Raw genomic sequence first — 18,633 nt, forward strand, 5'->3', positions numbered from 1 at the left:
ATCATTTTTATAAATTCGTGCCAAAATCACATAGTGTTTGCCATTTACTTTGCTGAACAAGTTGTATCCAAATAAAATGTTCACCTCTAACGCAAGGAAACTGATGCACAACAGTTTGCTCCACCGCACATACCGGTATTTTGATAATCTATGCGGCCAAAACTATTTCAACGTTTTTTATAGTCTTTAATACTTTTATTCATCATCTTTCACGCAATGGACTTTTTTTTATTGAACTGTTATATTACTAACCCTTAAGTGACCGTGGTATCTTTAAAGATGCAATCATTTTGTACTAGAATACTTAGAAAATGAAATTTTTTTTTGGGTATTTATAGGTTAAATTATATTAAATAGACATCATTATTAATGTTTTAATTATTTATTTATCAAGTATCAAGTTTCATGGAAAGTTAATGCAATACCACAGAAGGTGTCAAATAAAATAAATTATTTGAACCAAAAAAAAATAAAAATTTAATTCAATCAATAATATTACGTTAATAAGAACTAAATCAAAATGAAACAAATTAAAGGAAAAAATTAAAAATTTTCATTATCTGATGAATCAAATTCGTTAGGTTGGGCCGGAATGAGTAAACTTAACGTTTCAGGTAAATATGATTTTAATTTTCCTCTTTTCACATTTCTAGTGCTGCTAAATAATAGGTCTGAACTTAAAAAAAAGTCGATTAAAAATGTCTCTATTGGAGTTTTCTCGGGAAATTTTCTTGCAAAGTCTTGGCGGTAATTTCTAAAATGTTTATTCCTTGCTTCTGCAGCTTCCTCCGAAAGTGTCCCAATAGGCACCAATGCATTTTTTATGATTAATGCACCATGCACAAGTATTTTGTGCATTGTCGTTGTCATCGGGTGCCATGGGTATAATTCAACGTACAACTGAGCTGTGTCAAATGCATATTTATCATACTTTTCCGAGTCCACTTTATGTCCGCATGAAATTGTCTCCAATATGACTTTTAACCGATAAATGAGATCATAGTTGATTCCGGTTATTTCAGCAGCTAACTTTGGATCTTCGAAAAATTTCCTGCTTGTGTTACCATCATTCGTGTTTCCAAATTTAGCTTTTGGCATATCAACAAGCAAGCCAGTCTCGTTACCGTTGGATTTCATGGTTCCTGTCTTTCTCGAGCGTTTTTTCCGCTTCTGTCTTTCTTTCTCTGTATTTTCGAACAGGCAACTTGTAGGCAAGGTGGAGAATACACTTAAAGAGTCTTATCCTGGTGCGCAAAACAGATAAACCAAACTCAAGGCATTCGTGGTTAATATCGTGCCATAAATGCAGCTGATTAAAATCTTTGGATATAGCGCCACAAATATAGCACTTACTGGTAGAAGTTGTGCCAGAAGCAGCGTTGCACACTTTACCATCTACTATTATCATGACGAACGCGTGACTGACTTTAAAGGCTAAGCTATTTAATTCTAACTCGTAGCTGACAGAGATTTCAAAGATTCAGTTACGAAGTCAATTCCCTCTTTAGTTATGTCCACACTTTCTTTCACAAACCGGAACTTCAAAGGACGACAAAAACGAGCTGAAGAGGGCGTGGGATTTTCCCAAACAACTTTATCACTTTTTCCACGGACTAACCTTAATGGAACAAAACAGGTTTGAATATATTTGAATTACAATCAGTATTACTTTCTTGTGTTTGCTTAAACTGTGACTGCTGTGAGCCGTCGCATCCCCATTTACAAATAAGTTTCAGGGACAACCTTTCTTGTTCTTTAAGGGCTGAAAGAACTACTTTCAAATAAGTTAATAAGCGTTTCACTCTAACATCGACCAAGAGCTGTAAATCACATTCGGCACTAGTGCATGTAATTCTGATAGATTCAGTAGGCGGATACAATTCTTTTTTTGCTTTTTGAACAAGTGTGTTGCATGGAACATTTTTTTTTACATGTGTTCTTTATAACTTCGTACTGAGCACTTGTTAGATCAGCATCAATCATCAGTTTCAATGTTTGCATTGGTGATAAAGAGTGGATTTCTTTTTTCCCAGTGTTTGAAAATGCCTTTTTGTATATTTTCGCACGTGTCGGAGAGTTTTGAATGTCTTTTAATACTTTAGAAGCATCTCTCTTTCCACTTTTGATTAACTCTACTGAAGCATAATGCATAATCAAGTCTTTGTCCTTTATTGTAGACCTGAGTTTTGCAGTTTTGCGTCTTTTAGATCTTTCGCCTGAGTCACTAAAATGTTTCTGAGGACGGCCACATCGTTTCGGTATTGCTGCAACAGTTAATTCAAAACCTCCTTCCAACCAAGACTTGTACTTTGATAGGAAAACATCTTCCTTTTTATGTACTTGCAGCCACTTTTTCTTGATTTGTGATTTAAAATGTGAAAAATTGTGCTAAAAAGCTGATATCTGTTCGTCAGAGTATTTTTCACTTGACAAAAGCTCCTGTTGCAAAGAGTTTAATTTTTCGTCCAAATATGGTAAATTCTGAGCTTGCATGCAGTCGAATAGGTATTTTCGAGTCACAATTCGAACCCCTGAAGTGCTTTGAGAACCTTTAACAAACCAAAAAATAACAAGTATAGAAAACGCTTTTAAAAAAATTGTTCTAGGAACTTTTGAATTTCCACAATTAATTAATCTGCGGGTTTCTGCAGCTAATCCTTCTTCATTCTACATCTCAAAGCATATGTACACAATCTGAAAAAAAAAATTCAACCTTGGACGGACTTGGAAGTATAACTTTCAGCTTAACAAATAAAAAAAAAATATGTGTAAAAAATGCACTATTTCTCCTTATACAGAATTCGATAAATTACGTTATTAATGAACAAAATCTATAAAATATTTATTAAATTTGGAAAAAACATACCTGAAGCTTCAATTTCCATCATTAAAATGAGACATATAACTTTAAATAAGTTAACTCTACTTTTTTGAAGATTTGTTGTTTGCCGAACGCCGAACGAGGTATGTGTAGTGTGATAAGCAATGAACTTTTGACTGCCAATACGGTGGAAGCGCACGCGACGAAAACGCGCGAGAGGGGGTGGAGTGATTACTCTATTGTGTTCGCTTTCTATTTTATTCATTATTAAAATCAATTAATGCATTTTACAGAATTGACGCCTAGATTATCAAAATTCCGGTATGTGCACCGTTACAAAAGTACTCTAGTCGTTGCTCAACACAACAATGAAGCACTTAATCCCAATCCATTGAATACCATTTCGGCAGCAAAAAAAATTGGCGGTGTCGTCACAGTGCGTGTAGCAGGCACAAAGTGTGGTCCCGCATCAGAAGCAGTTGCTAAAGTTGAAGGTGTTGCCAAAGTATTAGTTGCCGAAAATGGTGCTGTCAAAGGTTTCACTGCCGAGTCAATAACACCAAAGTGTTGGCCGCACAAACCCAATTCAAATTTACACATATCCTAGCAGGTGCTACTGCAATCGGTAAAAATGTGCTACCACGTGTTGCTGCGAAATTGGATGTGTCACCAATTTCCGATATTATCGATGTAAAGAGCGAAGATACTTTTGTGCGCACAATTTATGCTGGTAATGCTGTACTAATACTACGTTCCAAAGATCCTGTCAAAATAACTACAGTACGAGGCACGAATTTTCCACCTGCTGCAGAAACTGGTGGTAACGGTACTATCGAACAAGCACCAGCTGGCGAGTATGCTACAGCATTGAGTGAATTTATTTCTCAGGAACTTTCAAAATCCGACCGTCCAGAGCTAACCGGGTGGACATTGTCTAAGATCTGGAGAAAATTTCAAACTGCTTTATGATCTCGCTGATAAGTTGGGTGCTGCTGTTTGTGCTTTTCGTGCAGCCATCGATGCCGGCTACGTACCTAACGATTTCCAAATTGGTCAAACAGGCAAAATTGTTGCACCTGATTTGTATATTGCTGTTGGCATTTCTGGCGCCATACAAAATTTGGCTGGCATGAAAGATTCAAAGACCATTGTAGCTATAAAAATAAAATCCTGAAGCTCCATATTTCCAAGTAGCTGATATTGGTTTAGTGGCTGATCTATTTAAAGTTGTGCCAGAATTAATAGGAAAATTGTGAAGCACAACTTTAGATGTGATGTGCCCTAGTGCATTTTCCTAAATGATTTTATTTTGGAGTGTAATATAGGTACTCTCAAATATTTTTGTTATTAATTATAGCAATATTTACCTTTTTTGTTTAATTGTATATGCTTATATCGGCCACTAGATACAAATATGTACATGTTAAGAATAAAGTTGCTAATTTTTTATAACAAAAAATATAATTCTTGTTCCTACAAGTAAATAAAATTGTATTTTCTGTTACCCTACTTTCGAAGAAGAAGAAAGTTTAGACCCCAGTGAGGCTAAAGCAGCGCGTTTGCCTAATGAAGCGCAAGATGTCGTTTGGATTTATAGATTCAAGCTCGCAAGGCACCCAAAAGAGTGTCTGTGGAGGCATTGGTACCTGGTTTTTGACAGTGAGGGACAGTGGCACAGATAGTGCTCCACGCTTTCTATCTCCTCCTCGTCCCTACAGCTGCGGCAGAAGTCATTTGTCTGCAGGCCCATATAAGCACCGTTAGTGCGCATGAGACAGTGACATGTAAAAAGGCCCACTAGTGGGCTTATAGAGATACGGTTTACCAATATCACCGGTGGCGATCTCTTTTCATCCAGTTTGGGCCAGATTTGCTTGGATATACTACATGTAGGATCCTTGGCCCACCTGGCGTCTGCCTGATCCGTGAAAAGAGATCGCAGGTAATATTTCCAAGTGTTTAGAGGAGGGCTGGCCCAACCAGCGGAGGTTATTGTTTGCAGGTTGGTGCCTTCCCTAGCTAGCTTATCCGCGGCGCAGTTTCCTGAAATGTCACAGTAGCCAGGAACCAATATTATGCTTAGGTTGCAATTTCCGGCTAGTTTGTTGAGGGTTTCTCTGCACTTCAATGCCACTAGTGACGAGGTGTTACTGCATTGCAGGCATTTTATGGCAGCTTGGCTGTCAGAGAAAATTGAAATAGAATTGGTCACCTGCAGGTTAGCAAGATAAACGGCTGCTTCCCAGATAGCTATGAGTTCAGCCTGAAAAACACTGTAGTGATCGGGTAAGAAAAAGCTCTCGCTTAGATTAAGCTTCTCCGAGAATATTCCGCTGCCGACTCTGTTGTTTAGTTTAGAGCCATCTGTAAAAACAGAGATTTTGTGTGATCCCGGCTCCACACCGTTTGCCCACTCGTTCTTCTCTGGGATTCTTGTGGAAAATCTGTTGTCCCAGCATGGGGACGATGTTGTATGGTCCAATTTCAAGAAGGTCCTAGGGGCTTAAGAAGTCATCCCCGCAAGCATTATGAGGAAATATGGCACCTGAGAATGAACGAGCGAAAAGCTATATGATGCAATAAAACACAAACAGGCCCTTAGTTATTTCAACGAACGGGCGTCGGACTTCTATTTCCAGGAGTTGGCCGGCGAACCCAGTTCCTAATGGAAAATACCGAAAACTCGCAGAAGGGGAATGCACTCTCCGAACGCGCGCCGCTCTAGCTCAACTTCGATTTTGAGACTGTAATAGGTTAAAGTATTAACTGTCCAGAATCAACCATGACATACATAATAAATGTCCTGCTTGAATGTGTCCCCGCATGACACCAACCATCACATTAATTGCAATGTGGAACCAATGTCCCTAGCACCCTTTCTCTCTGGTCCACCACTGTTGGAACGGCAAGTTTCCTTGGAATCCCGTTAGAGGATACTGATGACAATTTGTGATCGGTCGGGCCTATCCGATGGGGCAAAGCACTGCTACAACAACAACAACAACAAGAGAAGATGAGATGTTCTTGGCTCCCCAGCGGGTTAGGGAGCTTAGAATATACCTGCGGCAGGTATGCCTGTCGTAAGAGGCGACTAAAATACCAAATTGATTAAAGGGGTTGTGTAGCGCAACCCTTTCAATGGGTTACCAGCAATATATAGATTCTCCAACCCAATTGTCAAACACACCTACACTTGGCGATTCATGTCTCTTTAACAGCTGAGACTCTGGTGACCAAAAGTTCCTCATGGATATAGAGGGTGAGGAAGGTTTCATGTGGTCATACCAAATCGTTACCGAGATGGTCGGGCTAGTCCTTTAATGGTGCTTGTTACCGGAACGTACCGGATATGTATCCGGAAAAGAACAATCGACATCGGTAAGACTCCCCAAGCCCTTCGAGTGTCCTTATCGCCACAACAACCTCAACAACAGATGGCTCTTGGAGTGTTCGAGAGAAAAGTTCTCCGGAAAGCTAATAATCAATAATGCCGACGATGAATATCGAAATTGTTATAATAATGAGCTGTATGATTTTATTGCAGATATGACGAAAATGCAACAAAAAAAACTCAAAGGATCAACTGGGCAGGTCATGTTATGGGAATGAACAAAGGCGCTTCGGCTAAGAAAGTATTTTAGTTGACACCGCAGTCTGAGAGCAGAGAAAGGGGGAGACCTCCACTGAGTTGAGAGAAGCAGGAGGAGGGTGACTTAACCTCGCTTGGTGCTCCCAATTTCTCCAGTTGCCGCGAAACAAGGATACCTGGCGTGACTTGTAACAAGCCGGGCAAACTCGCTTAGGCCGTTAAGCGACAATTAATGATGTTATGTATATAACAATTTTAAATATGAAGTTATGAGAGATTGTTGCTATGAAAATCTTATTGTAAGAACATTTAAATATGCATCCACAGCGTCGACAAAGCAATTCACGAACTACGCAGTAAGTCTCGTTCAGATGGCATGTGGTCATCATGTTATTTGCTTTTGCGCGTATGCAATTTGTTGCATGCTTATAGGCGCAAAGGAAACAAATTGGCAAGCGTTTTAGGTAGTACACATTTGTTGTTGCACATGATGAAACCAATGAACAAATGAGAAAAGGCGACAAAGTGTTAAAACAAACGCTGCGGGATATGATGCAAGCGCAGTCATATATAATTATAATAATGAGTCATATGTCAAATGTAGCTAAAGTAAGTGAGGTAGATATTTTTTGCACGAGTCGCCGCGCTTTTGCCAGAAACATGAATATGTAAAACACAAAAAAAAAAAAAAAAATGTGAAATTCGATTTCAAAGTTTATTGTTCTCATAAAATCAATAAATTTTTTCACATTTAGCTTAGTTATAATATAGAAATGTGTGGTTGCCTTGTATGCTTGGTGTACGGGGGATTTAGTTTAGCACGGAATATTTAATGGTTAACCCAGTTGTTTTAAATATTTTAATTATTCATCACATTGTTTTTTGCTTGATGACCAAAGTGAAATAATTTCTTTCACAGCAGTAAATAAAAATCTTTGCTGTATAAAAACTGAATTTTTTTTATTGTTTTGAAGACCGAAAGCTCTTTTGAAAACTCCATTGAGTTGGATTTTTTTTTTTTTTTTCTCGGACGTTGTGGCAGCGTACTGCCCTCAAGTGGCCCGATGAAACCTGGCTAATCCTGTTTTTGTTTTTTTTTAATTCATACATATATATATATATTTTTTTTATCCTAATTCTTATGTATGTGTTATAGTGGCTTCTTAAGCGCCGAGATTTAAAAGCGCTCATCAGCTGAGAAATATAGGTTCACAAAATACAATAGATTAAAAGTATAAATATAATTTTTTAATTATTAAGAGAAGATAGAACCGTCTTTTTTTATGGCAAAGAGCGAGTCCGAAACATCAATTATTCTCGAATGAGAGTTATAATCTTCACACAAACATAGAATAGGTTCGTGTAGTTGGAAATTTCTGCGTTGTTTGAGAATTATAGGTTTATAATACGTTGAAACTCGGCACGGAACATTCAAGTTTACTTCGTTCAAAAGAAATGGGCTTGAAATCGATCCATATAAAAGTCTAGCCATAAATAGTACACCTAACATTTCTCTACGACTTGCAAGGGTAGGAAGATTTATTAGTTTTAAACGATTAGTGTAAGGAAGAAGATTATACGGAGAGTCCCATTGAATATTTCTCAAGGCGAAAAGTAAGAACTCTTTTTGAATTGAATCTAGCCTATCCATATGAACTTGATAACGCGGATTCCAAATTATCGATCCATATTCTAATATCGGCCTCACCAATGATGTAAAAAGGGTTTTTGTAACGTAGGGATCACTAAACTCTTTTGCCCATCTTTTCACAAATACTAAAACTCCTCTCGCTTTATTGACTGTGGCATTAATATGAGGGTTGAAACTAAGTTTGCAACTCATTGTAACTCCCAAGTTGACAAAAACACTAACGCTTTCCAGAGTTTGGTCATTAATTGTGTAAGAAGCTGGCTGTATGTGCCCACATGAAAAACACATGAATTTACATTTTCTATGTTGAGCGGCATAAAATTCGTATTACACCAAGTAACTAAACGATTTAAATCCGCCTGGAGTACAGAACGTTCTTCAGCCGACGCATATGACTTAAAAAGTTTTGCGTCGTCGGCATACATTAAAATTTTAGAATATTTTATAGTTGTGGAAACATCGTTTATAAAGATCAAAAACATAATAGGACCGAGATGGCTGCCCCGAGGCACACCGGAGGGAAATCGATGACATTTGAACAAGTGTTTTTAAAAACGACTCTTTGAGTTCTACCGCAAAGATAGGAGGAGATCCAGCGAGTTAGGCAAGGTTGAAAATCAAGCAATTCGAGTTTATAAACAAATAATGAGTGGCGTACTTTTTCGAATGCCTTGCTGAAATCAGTGTATATAACGTCGCTATGATGATTGTTTCTAAACCCATTAAAGAAGTGAGTTGTAAATTCAAGCAAATTGGTTGTGGTTGATTTGGCTCTACAAAAGCCATGCTGAGAACTATCTATCAATGTAGAAATCGAAAACGTAAGGTGATTAGTAACGATTGCTTCGAAAAGCTTAGGGATAGCGGAGAGCTTTGCTATTCCACGATAGTTTTCAATAGACGACTTGCTTCCTTTTTTATGGAGTGGGATAAGAAAAGATTCCTTCCAAGCCGTCGGGAAAATGCAATTTTTTAAAGAGAGGTTAAACAGATCAGTAAGGGCTAGTAAATGTATTCCGCACATTTTTTAAGAAAACATGTTGGGATCAAATCGGGACCGTATTTGGAGGATTCTTTTAGGGACTACATCTATAGTAGAATACCAGGCAACAAATGTGGGGCATATATTGAGTTACTAGAATGGAGCTCATACGGATAATTTGTAGGTGATGAATCAACCACAGCAGAGTAATTAGAGTGAAAGAATTCAGCGAAGAAGTTTGCAATCTCTTGATCGTCGCTGGAAATGCTATTTTTAAACTTCATGGCAGAAGGAAACCCGTTAGTTCTGCGTTTAGAATTTACGAAATCATAAAAAGACTTCGGGTTGCAAATAATGTTTCTTTTAGTTTAACATATGTAAGCTTTATAACACTTTTTATTAACTTCAAAATACTTATGACGGAAAATAGCGTTCTGTGAATAATCAGAATGTAAACCGGTTCTCTTATATAATTTGAATAAACGTGATTTCTTATATTTTAAAACTTTTAAATCTTTAGTAAACCACGCTATATTTAAAATATGTGCGTGAAAAAGCTCGTCAGTAAAAAGCATTCGTAGTTTTTTTTTTTTTAACTTTTAAGCTTTTAAAATTAATAACCGAATTATTAAAGCTCGTGATATTCGATTGATCGAATTATTCGAATATTCGATCTTGTAATTAAATTAGTTAAAATCGACTATGGCCGGTTATAGTTGATTATTCGATTTGAACGATTATTCAAATGATGAATTATACATGGGCAAACTTTAAACATAAAAACTCAATATTTTTAATTTTAAACCAATGTCTGTGCCCGTATCGTGTGTTACGTTTCGTAGCGAAATCAGGTTTTCACTCACACACTAAATCAATTTAGCTCTGAAATCGTGAGTCCGATTAAGGACATATGTGAACTATGGACTTCGCGTACTAGTTGAATTTATAATTTATCAAAATTTGTATAAATAGTTTGCCATTGAAGAATGGAAAGAAAATACAAAATAATAACGACAACGACAAGTTTTTGAAGCAGAGTGGTATTATAGGTTAGGATAAGTTGAACTGGCCAGTCCATGAGGACCTCACGTAGAATGAAGGAGTCCGTCCTGGTAAAACAGAACTTTGTTTAACGACCAATCTGAAAAACACTATCAAAAACGAGGACCTAGGTCACAATATAACTCCGTCCTCTTGAAAAAATACTAGAAGCTTTCTAGGACCTATGCCACTTGCTGCTTCTAGATCTGATAGCTGTATAACTCCTTATAGCTCGAGCCTAAGCTTAGCAAGGTTGGGACATGAGCACATAACGTGCTCAACCGTTTCCTGCTTCAACTCGCACTTCGTCTATCTTCTATCATTGACCAGGCCCAAGTTAAAGGCATGTGACGCCAGAAGGCAGTATTCAGTCAGAATACTCGTCATGAATCGACAGTCCTCTCTTTTTAATGATAGAAGCAACTATGTTAGTCTAACGTTGTTAGACTTACACACAATCGTCGACACTTTACAGCCCGCGCTTGCACCTACACTTTTCCTGCTTGTTCGATCAAATGCACCTCTCTTACTTACTAACTTAATTGGCGCTTAACCGTTTAACGGTTATGGCCGTCCAACAAGGCGCGCCAGTCGCTCCTTCGCTACGCCAACTGGCGCGAATTGGTCACACCAAGGGAGTTTAAATCGTTTTCCACCTGGTCCTTCCAACGGAGTGGTTGCCTCCCTCTACCTTTGCTTCCATAGGCGAGTTCCGATAGAAACACTTTCTTGGCCGGAGCATCATCTTTGATTCGCATAACATAGCCTAGCCGGCACAGCCGCTGCGTTTTAATTCGCTGGACTATGTGGATGTTGCGTATAGCTCGTACAGCTCATCATTAAATCTTCTTCGGTACTCGCCATCGTCAACGCGTAGAGGTTCATAAATCTTTCGAAGAACTTTTCTCTCGAATACTCCCAGAGCCGCTTCATCTGCTGTTGTCATAGTCCATGCCCCATATAGCAGGACGGGTACGATAAGTGGCTTTTAGAGTATGATTTTCGTCGCCGAGAGAGGACTTTACTTTTCAATTTCCTACCTAGTCCAAAGTAGCATTTATTGGCAAGATTGATTCTTCGCTAGATTTCAGTGCTGATCTTGTTGCTAGTGTTGATGCTGGTTCCAAATAAACGAAATCTTTTACTATTTCGAAATGATGGCTGCCAACAGCAGCGTGGTTGCCAAGGGGCGCATGCGCTGACTCTTTGCTCGATGACAGCAGGTACTTCGTTTTGTCCTCATTCACCATCAAACCCATCTTTACCGCTTCTTTTTCCAGTTTGGAGTAACCAGAACTAACAGCGCTGGTGTTTAGGCCGATTATATCAATGTCATCAGTATATGCCAGTAATTGCACGTTTTTATAGAATATAGTTCCAGTGCGGTTAAGTTCTGCAGCTAGTATAATTTTCTCCAGCATCAAATTAAAGAATTCGCACGATAGGGGGTTATCCTGTCTGAAACCCCATTTAGTTTCGAACAGCTCGGAGAGGTTCTTCCCAATTCTGACTGAGCTGATGGTGTTGCTCAACGTCATTTTGCACAGCCGGATAAGTTTTGCGGGGAAACCAAAGTCAGACATAGCGGCATATAGGCAGCTCCTTTTCGTGCTGTCGAAGGCGGCTTTAAAATCGATGAAGATGTGTGTCCATTCTCTCTTCATGGGTTTTTTCCAAGATTTGGCCAATTGTGAAAATCTGATCGATGGTAGATTTACCATGTCTGAAGCCACACTGATAAGGTGCAATCAGCCGGTTCACGGTGGGCTTCAATCTTTCGCACAATACACTTGAAAGGACCTTATATGCGATGTTAAGAAGGCTGGTTCCACGATAGTTGGTGCATTTTGCAGTATCCCCCTTCATGTGGACTGGGCAGAGAACACTTAGATTCCAATTGTCGGACATGCACTCGTCCGCCCATATCTTGCAAAGAAGCTGCTGCATGCGCCTTACCACCTCCTCGCCGCCGTACTTGAATAGCTTCGCAGGCAGTCCATCAGCGCCCACGGTATTGTTTTTTTTCAATCTGGTTATTGCTATTCTAACTTCGTCATAATCCGGCAGGCGGACATATATTCCATTATCATCGATTGCGGGATCGGGTTCGTCATCTCTGCGCGGTGAATCGCTGCCTCCATTTAGGAGAGCAGGGAAGTGTTCCCTCCATAATCTAAGCACTCTGTGGACATCAGTTACAAGGTAGCAGTTTTTATTCTTACAGGAGTTTGCCGCGGTCTTAAAACCTTCCCGTTGTCGCCGTAATTTTTGGTAAAATTTTCGGGCGCTATTCCTGGTGGCTAGCAGCTCAAGCTGTTCGCACTCACGCCTTTCTGCTTCTACTTTTTTCTTCCTGAAAAGGTGTCTCGCTTCCCTTTTCAACTCTCGATAGCGTTCACACACTCCTCTTGTTGCGCTCGCTTTTAAGGTAGCAATGTAGGCAGCGTCTTTTCTTTCGGTTGCAACGCGGCATCCTTCATCGTACCATTTGTTTTTTCGTGGCCGCCGGTAACCAATTTTTTCCTCGGCGGCAGTATGAAGTGCTTTGGAGAAATGCTCCCACTGCTCCTGTATTCCTTCAGGCTGAGTTCTTCTCTCAGAAAGCAGATGTGAAAGTCGATTTGCGAAATCATTGGCAGTCTGTTGTGATTGAAGCTTTTAGACGCCTAGATTTTCTTGTGTTTTTTGTTCCTTGGTTTTAGCCGCGCTGAAGTGGGCGCGTATTTTGGCTACAACGAGATAATGGTCCGAGTCGATGTTAGGTCCTCGGATCGTGCGCACATCTAAAACACTGGAGACATGCCGTCCGTCTGTCAGAACGTGATCGATCTGATTGCGAGTATTTCGATCAGGAGACAGCTATTTAGCTTGATGTATCTTTTTATGCATGAAGCTCGTGCTGGATATGACCATGTTTAGAGCTCAGGCAAAGTCAATCAGCCTCAGTCCATTAAGAGAAGTTTCATTGTGTACGCTGAACTTTCCAACTGTAGGGCCAAAAACACCTTCTTTGCCCACCCTGGCGTTAAAATCGCCAAGCACGACTTTTATATCATGGCGGGGCAGCGCTCGTATGTGCGCTCTAATTGTTCATAAAAAGCGTCTTTTACCTCATCGTCTTTCTCCTCTGTCGGCGCATGGGCGCACATGAATGATATATTAATTATATATTATGTGCACCTTTCACCTTCTCTTAATCTCGCTCACTCTAATTAGGATGTCTGCGGAGCAAACTTCAGGGGATTCATCCTTTTTAGCTAGTTCATCCGCTTTTCATTCCTATCTATTCTAATATGCGCTGGGACCCAACAAATATGTATGCTTTTCCTGTCCCGATTCTTTTCAGACATTACTTACACTCTAACACACTTTCAGATACTGTGATATGTGAGATTATTTCCTTAGTTGCTTCTTGGATCTCAATATAAAAGTCAACAAGGCTGCGGCTTAAGCTTTTCCCTTCCAGTGTTCCTACTGCTTTGGTTACGGGTAGTATGTCCGCCTGAACACGCTGCAGTGATCTAGCAACTTGCAGGATCTGTTTATTTACAGATCAGCACATTATACGTATACCCTTCTCTTTCCACTACTTTGGAACCACTTGTGTACGCATGTCTCGCCTTGTCCGCCATATCAGCACCCTGCGCCAACTATCCACAGCTATTTTGGTATTAAGAGCCACATTGCGGGGTTATTTCTAGGTAAATTTTTGGTATTTTTTGATGAATTTGGGGACTTTTTCAGGACGTCATTTAGGTATCGCTTTGTTGTATTTCGCAGTGAGTTTTTCGTCGTTCTTGTGGGGTCATTTGGAAACTAATATGCCATCATTTCCTTATGATCTTGGAGATTATTTCGGGATTCTCCCGAGGTAATTTGAGATCACTTTGGAGTAATTTCGGTATAGTTCTGGTTGCGATCATTGCATAATAGTCTTGGAGACCATTTCAGGCTACGTCCTGCATAATTTTCCGCATAACTTCTACACAGTTTTGCAAACTATTTTGGAGATCTTCGCGGATCAATCTGTGGTATTTTAGTGATGATCTTTGGGACTATTTTACGGTACTTCCAGTATAATCCCCCACATAATACAGCAGCTACTTTTTCAAAGGGCTTTAAGGTTACACGTACACGATTTATTTCTGCCAACTTGCAGTTTTTAAGGCTTCTTTGATAACAAGATATATGAGATTAAAATTGTGTTCTTTCTTACAAAATACTGTTGGTGTAATACTACATACATGCATTTGTCCGTTATTTTTTAATGGTAGGTCAGAAAAAAGATGTAGGGATTGGAGGAACTGAAGTATTTCGAAATAGTTTCAAAATCTTTGGAGTAATTTATAACACAACTCAACAACTTTCTTTAATATCCCCGAAATTATATAGAAAGACCCAGAAAGTAATCACGAAAGTAGCGTTGACATATCCCTGAAATAAAATGCATAAGAAGTTTATTACTGGATACTAAAACTGCCACTCCCTGCTACATATTTTGTTTCTTATCATTCTTTTATGTATTTCTAAACACTGTCTGCGTTTTTGCGATTAATTAAAAAATAAATAAATGTAAGGTGCGATAACCTACGAAGAGGTCGGGCTTCTCTTCCAATTTGCGTCGTGCTCCTATTGATTTTCCCTACAAATCGGCCGGACGGGACCTACATGTTTCACGCCGAGTCCGAACGGCATCTCCAAGGCAGATGAATTTTCACTGAGAGCTTTTCATGGCAGAAATACAACCGGAGCGCTTGCCAAACACTGCCGAGGGGCGACCCCGCTTCGAAAAATGTTCTTATAATTGAAAAACCTTATTTCTAAAATTTTGATACTGCTTTGCCCGGGGTGTGAACCCAGGGCATACGGTGTGGTAGGCGGAGCACGCTACCATCACATCACGGTGGCCGCCATTGCGATTAATTAGAGGGATTTAAAAATAACCCAATATGCTATGATAAAGAGATCCAAACTGGCATTTGAATACGTTGCTCACGTATTCCTGGAACCGAAAGGTATACAAATATGGGATAAATTTTTTCGAGTTTTGTGGAACTGTTTCGAGAAATCAGTTCTCAAAGCTCTTATGCCAGCCGATTTTCACTCATCACATTTCAAGCGTATTGTTCATCGTATAAAGATCAAGTATGATATTGTGACGAATACTAGCAACACTAAGGGGTACTATTATCTCTAAGCCGATGCTAAGAAATGACTCGTATGCACATCAGCAAATCAATCATTATGTCTAGCCATATGTCCATACGAGCAGCGGAGAAGAGACGTACAAACACATGCATATATCTTGTCTAAAATGCTCCAAAAAGCAAGCAATTTTATGTAGAGTGTCACGCGCATATGCGAAGCTATACAAGTGCATCTGTAGTTTTAATTTTATAGCAGTAACTAAGTAAATTCTGGAAGTGCCTAGAATTATACGAACGAAAAATCAGAGAGTATAAAAGGCAGCAACACTAAAGGCACGACAATCAGTTTGATTTAAGAAAGCTATCAGTTGCGAAGTATAAGTGTTATTTTCAAGTAGTCTAATAAAGATCATTTTTGCATTATTCAATAGCGGAGTTATTTATTCAACAGTTTAGTGATTCGAACATTAGTAAAAGTTTGAAAATAAGAGGAATTTCCGTAAATTCGTTACAATACGTTTAAAAGTATGGACGTCTTCTGTATTTATAAGGCTTAAGATATTGCGATTGTTTGACTTTCTTACCAAAATAGTATTTCTTACCGAAATCGGAGGGTTGGGAAAATTGTACTTAAGGACATCATTTTAGACCCATACCACTTCAAGATTTCAATATCTAGTAATTGATCAAAGTAACAAAGAAGAAATATTTGGAACATACACTGCGTATACGTAATTTTTTGTATGAGCACTTCATACAAAATCGATTTTCCATTTTGAAAATCGAATAATCGTTGAAATGTGGTTATTGGAATAATCTAAATAAATGAACTATTCGAATAGCGAAATTCTAAAATAATAAGAAAATTCATAGAGTTTTGAAATATGTTGATCGGTTTTTAACACGCTTCCTGCCAGCTCGATACTTGAAATTTCTAACGTATTTCAGTTGACTAGCTACCACAAAAAAATATAATCGATACATTTAAAGCCGATCGAAACATTATAGTATCTAATTTAATAAACATTTTATGTTAATGCAAAAATCTATTGGCACTATTTTTGGAGCATTAAAACATTAACAAAAAATTTGCATAATGCTCATGCGATGGTATACTAAAGTTAAAAAGCTTTTCGATTCCTCAATTTGATCAGATCTCAATTGGAAGTAGATAACTGTAAACAATTTATGTGAATATAACTTCAGAATATTTGTGTTTGTAGCCATGTTTTATAAGCCCAATATATCTTAGACCACACAGCCACTGTATTTTTGAAATCTTTTTTCACAAAATGAAAATTGTATAAATTGTCTATACTCAGTAAGAGACTATCTCTCCCTCTATCCTTTTGAAGCAAAATGAAAAAATTACATTGGCATTAATTCAACATTAAGTACCTGACAAGCTTTCTTCTTTTGCATCCCTGTAGCTCTGTTTATCCATTAGCTTGAGTGCTTCGTTGCATTGTTTGCGCCTTGTTGGATATTCACTTTGCGATAATTCGTGGCGAACACCTGAATTGCAAATTAAAACCACCAAATCCTTTGAGTTGTTAAGAAATGGTATTTGAAATATTTCCAGTGAACTGTGTATTTTTAAAACAAAAGAATCAAATGAGAAAGATGTAAGCTATTGTATTTGTGCGTGCTAATTCTACATTTGATCATTCTAAAGTAGAGTTAGTGCCTTTTAAATAACAATTCACTATTCCAAAGTTCAATTGACAATTTCTAAAATCAAATTGACACTTTCTAAAATAAAATTGATGTTTTTGAAAGTACTACTGGAAAAGGTGTAGTTCCGTAACAAATTTTGTCAGCTTACTTTCTTTTATAGACCCATTAGCCTAACATTTTTTCTGCCCAAAACTTTTGAGAGGCTGATAGATGTGTACATAATGTCCAACGTGGATGAAAAGCTGCTCTCCGCAACACAGCATGCGTACACAAAAAGCAAGTCGGTAGACACCGCATTGCATAGGGTGGTAATAAGCATAGAGACATCCCTGGAATATAAGGAGTATGCTCTAGGAGTCTTCTTGGACATTGCCGGAGCATTCAATAATGTTGCAACATGGGCAATTATGGATGGTCTGAATTACATTAAAGCACATCCTGCCTTAATCAAATGGATCGGCAATTGCGGAAATATTACATCACAATGGGGATTGTACGAGGCCACGAAATCAGTGGACAGGGGCACGCCGTAGGGAGGGGTGCTATCACCTCTGCTGTGGACGCTAGCCATCAACCAACTGCTCAGGCAATTCGATGAGGGACCCGTAAAACTTACGGCTTACGCAGATGACGTTGCAATTGTCATAAGTGGAAAGTGCCTTCCAACAATTAGTTATTTGATATATCGGGCGCTTAGGGATATTCATATCTGGGCATCTAAAGTCGGGTTGAAAATAAATGTGGAGAAGACAGATATGGTCTTGTTTACAAAGAGGTACAAAGTCCCAAATTGGACCACGTCTAAGTTAGGAGGGTGACCCTACAGGAGAAACCTTACACAAAATATCTAGGAATCATCTTAGACAGTAAGCTGTCATGGAAGTTCAACGTGGAGGACAGGGTCAAGAAGGCCTCAAGGGCACTTTATGCATGTAAAAGAATGCTGGGGTGTACGTGGGGCCTATCGCCCACTCTTTCTCATTGGGTTTTTACAGCGATTGTAAGCCCTATTCTATACTATGGAGTTCTTGTTTGCAGTCTCTGGAGAGAATCGGGACAGGGAGAAGCATACATCCATATTGGGTCCCGGGGCATATGGGAATATATGGGAATGAAAAAGCGGACGAACTAGCTGAAAAGGGTGCATCCTTTGAAGCTTGCTCCATAGACGTCCCAATTAGATTGGGCGAGATTAAGCGAAGGCGAGAGGTTCACATGATCGACCAAACGGGAAAGGCGTGGGTTCAAGCGCGGGGTTGTAAAGTGCCTAAGGCTATATATAGGTCTTACAACCTTAGACTAACACAGTTGCTTCTATCATTAAAAAGAGAGGACTGTAGACTCATGACGGGTATTCTGACTGGACACAGCCTTCTGGTGTCACATGCCTTTAAGTTGAGATTGGTCAGTGATAGCAGATGTAGGAAGTGCGGGTTGGAGGAGGAAACGATCGACCACGTTCTGTGCTCGTGCCATGCACTTGCCAGGCTAAGATTCCAGCTATTAAGAGTGATATAGCTATCAGATCTAGAAGCAGCAAGTGGCTTAAGTCCTAGGAAGCTTCTAGTATTTGCTAAGAGGACGGAGTTATTTTATAACATAGGTCCTGCTTTTTGATAGGGTTTTTCAGTTTGGTCGTTAAAACAAACTTCTGGTAACACTACGGATTCAATCAGTCTATATGAGGTCCTCATGGACCGGCCAGTTCAGCCTAACCTACCCGAA

General features: G+C 39.1%; 1 protein-coding gene, 1 long non-coding RNA gene and 1 pseudogene across 4 annotated transcripts in view; 2 read left to right on the forward strand and 1 right to left on the reverse strand.

Moving 5' to 3' along the window:
• Positions 1-18,633, forward strand: part of LOC137250559 (uncharacterized) — a 552,581-nt gene that overhangs the window by 489,585 nt on the left and 44,363 nt on the right. The window lies entirely within an intron of this gene.
• Positions 1-18,633, reverse strand: part of LOC137248287 (galactokinase-like) — a 143,589-nt gene that overhangs the window by 70,276 nt on the left and 54,680 nt on the right. For all 3 annotated transcript variants that reach the window (XM_067779161.1, XM_067779160.1, XM_067779162.1), the window contains one exon: positions 16,630-16,817. In XM_067779161.1, coding sequence (XP_067635262.1) covers positions 16,630-16,817 — 188 coding nt within the window. The remainder of the gene's footprint in view (positions 1-16,629; positions 16,818-18,633) is intronic.
• LOC137250558 (electron transfer flavoprotein subunit alpha, mitochondrial-like) lies at positions 77-4,077 on the forward strand (annotated as a pseudogene).

Source organism: Eurosta solidaginis, chromosome 4 (assembly GCF_040869045.1).
Source record: "Eurosta solidaginis isolate ZX-2024a chromosome 4, ASM4086904v1, whole genome shotgun sequence".
Lineage (NCBI taxonomy): Eukaryota > Metazoa > Arthropoda > Insecta > Diptera > Tephritidae > Eurosta > Eurosta solidaginis.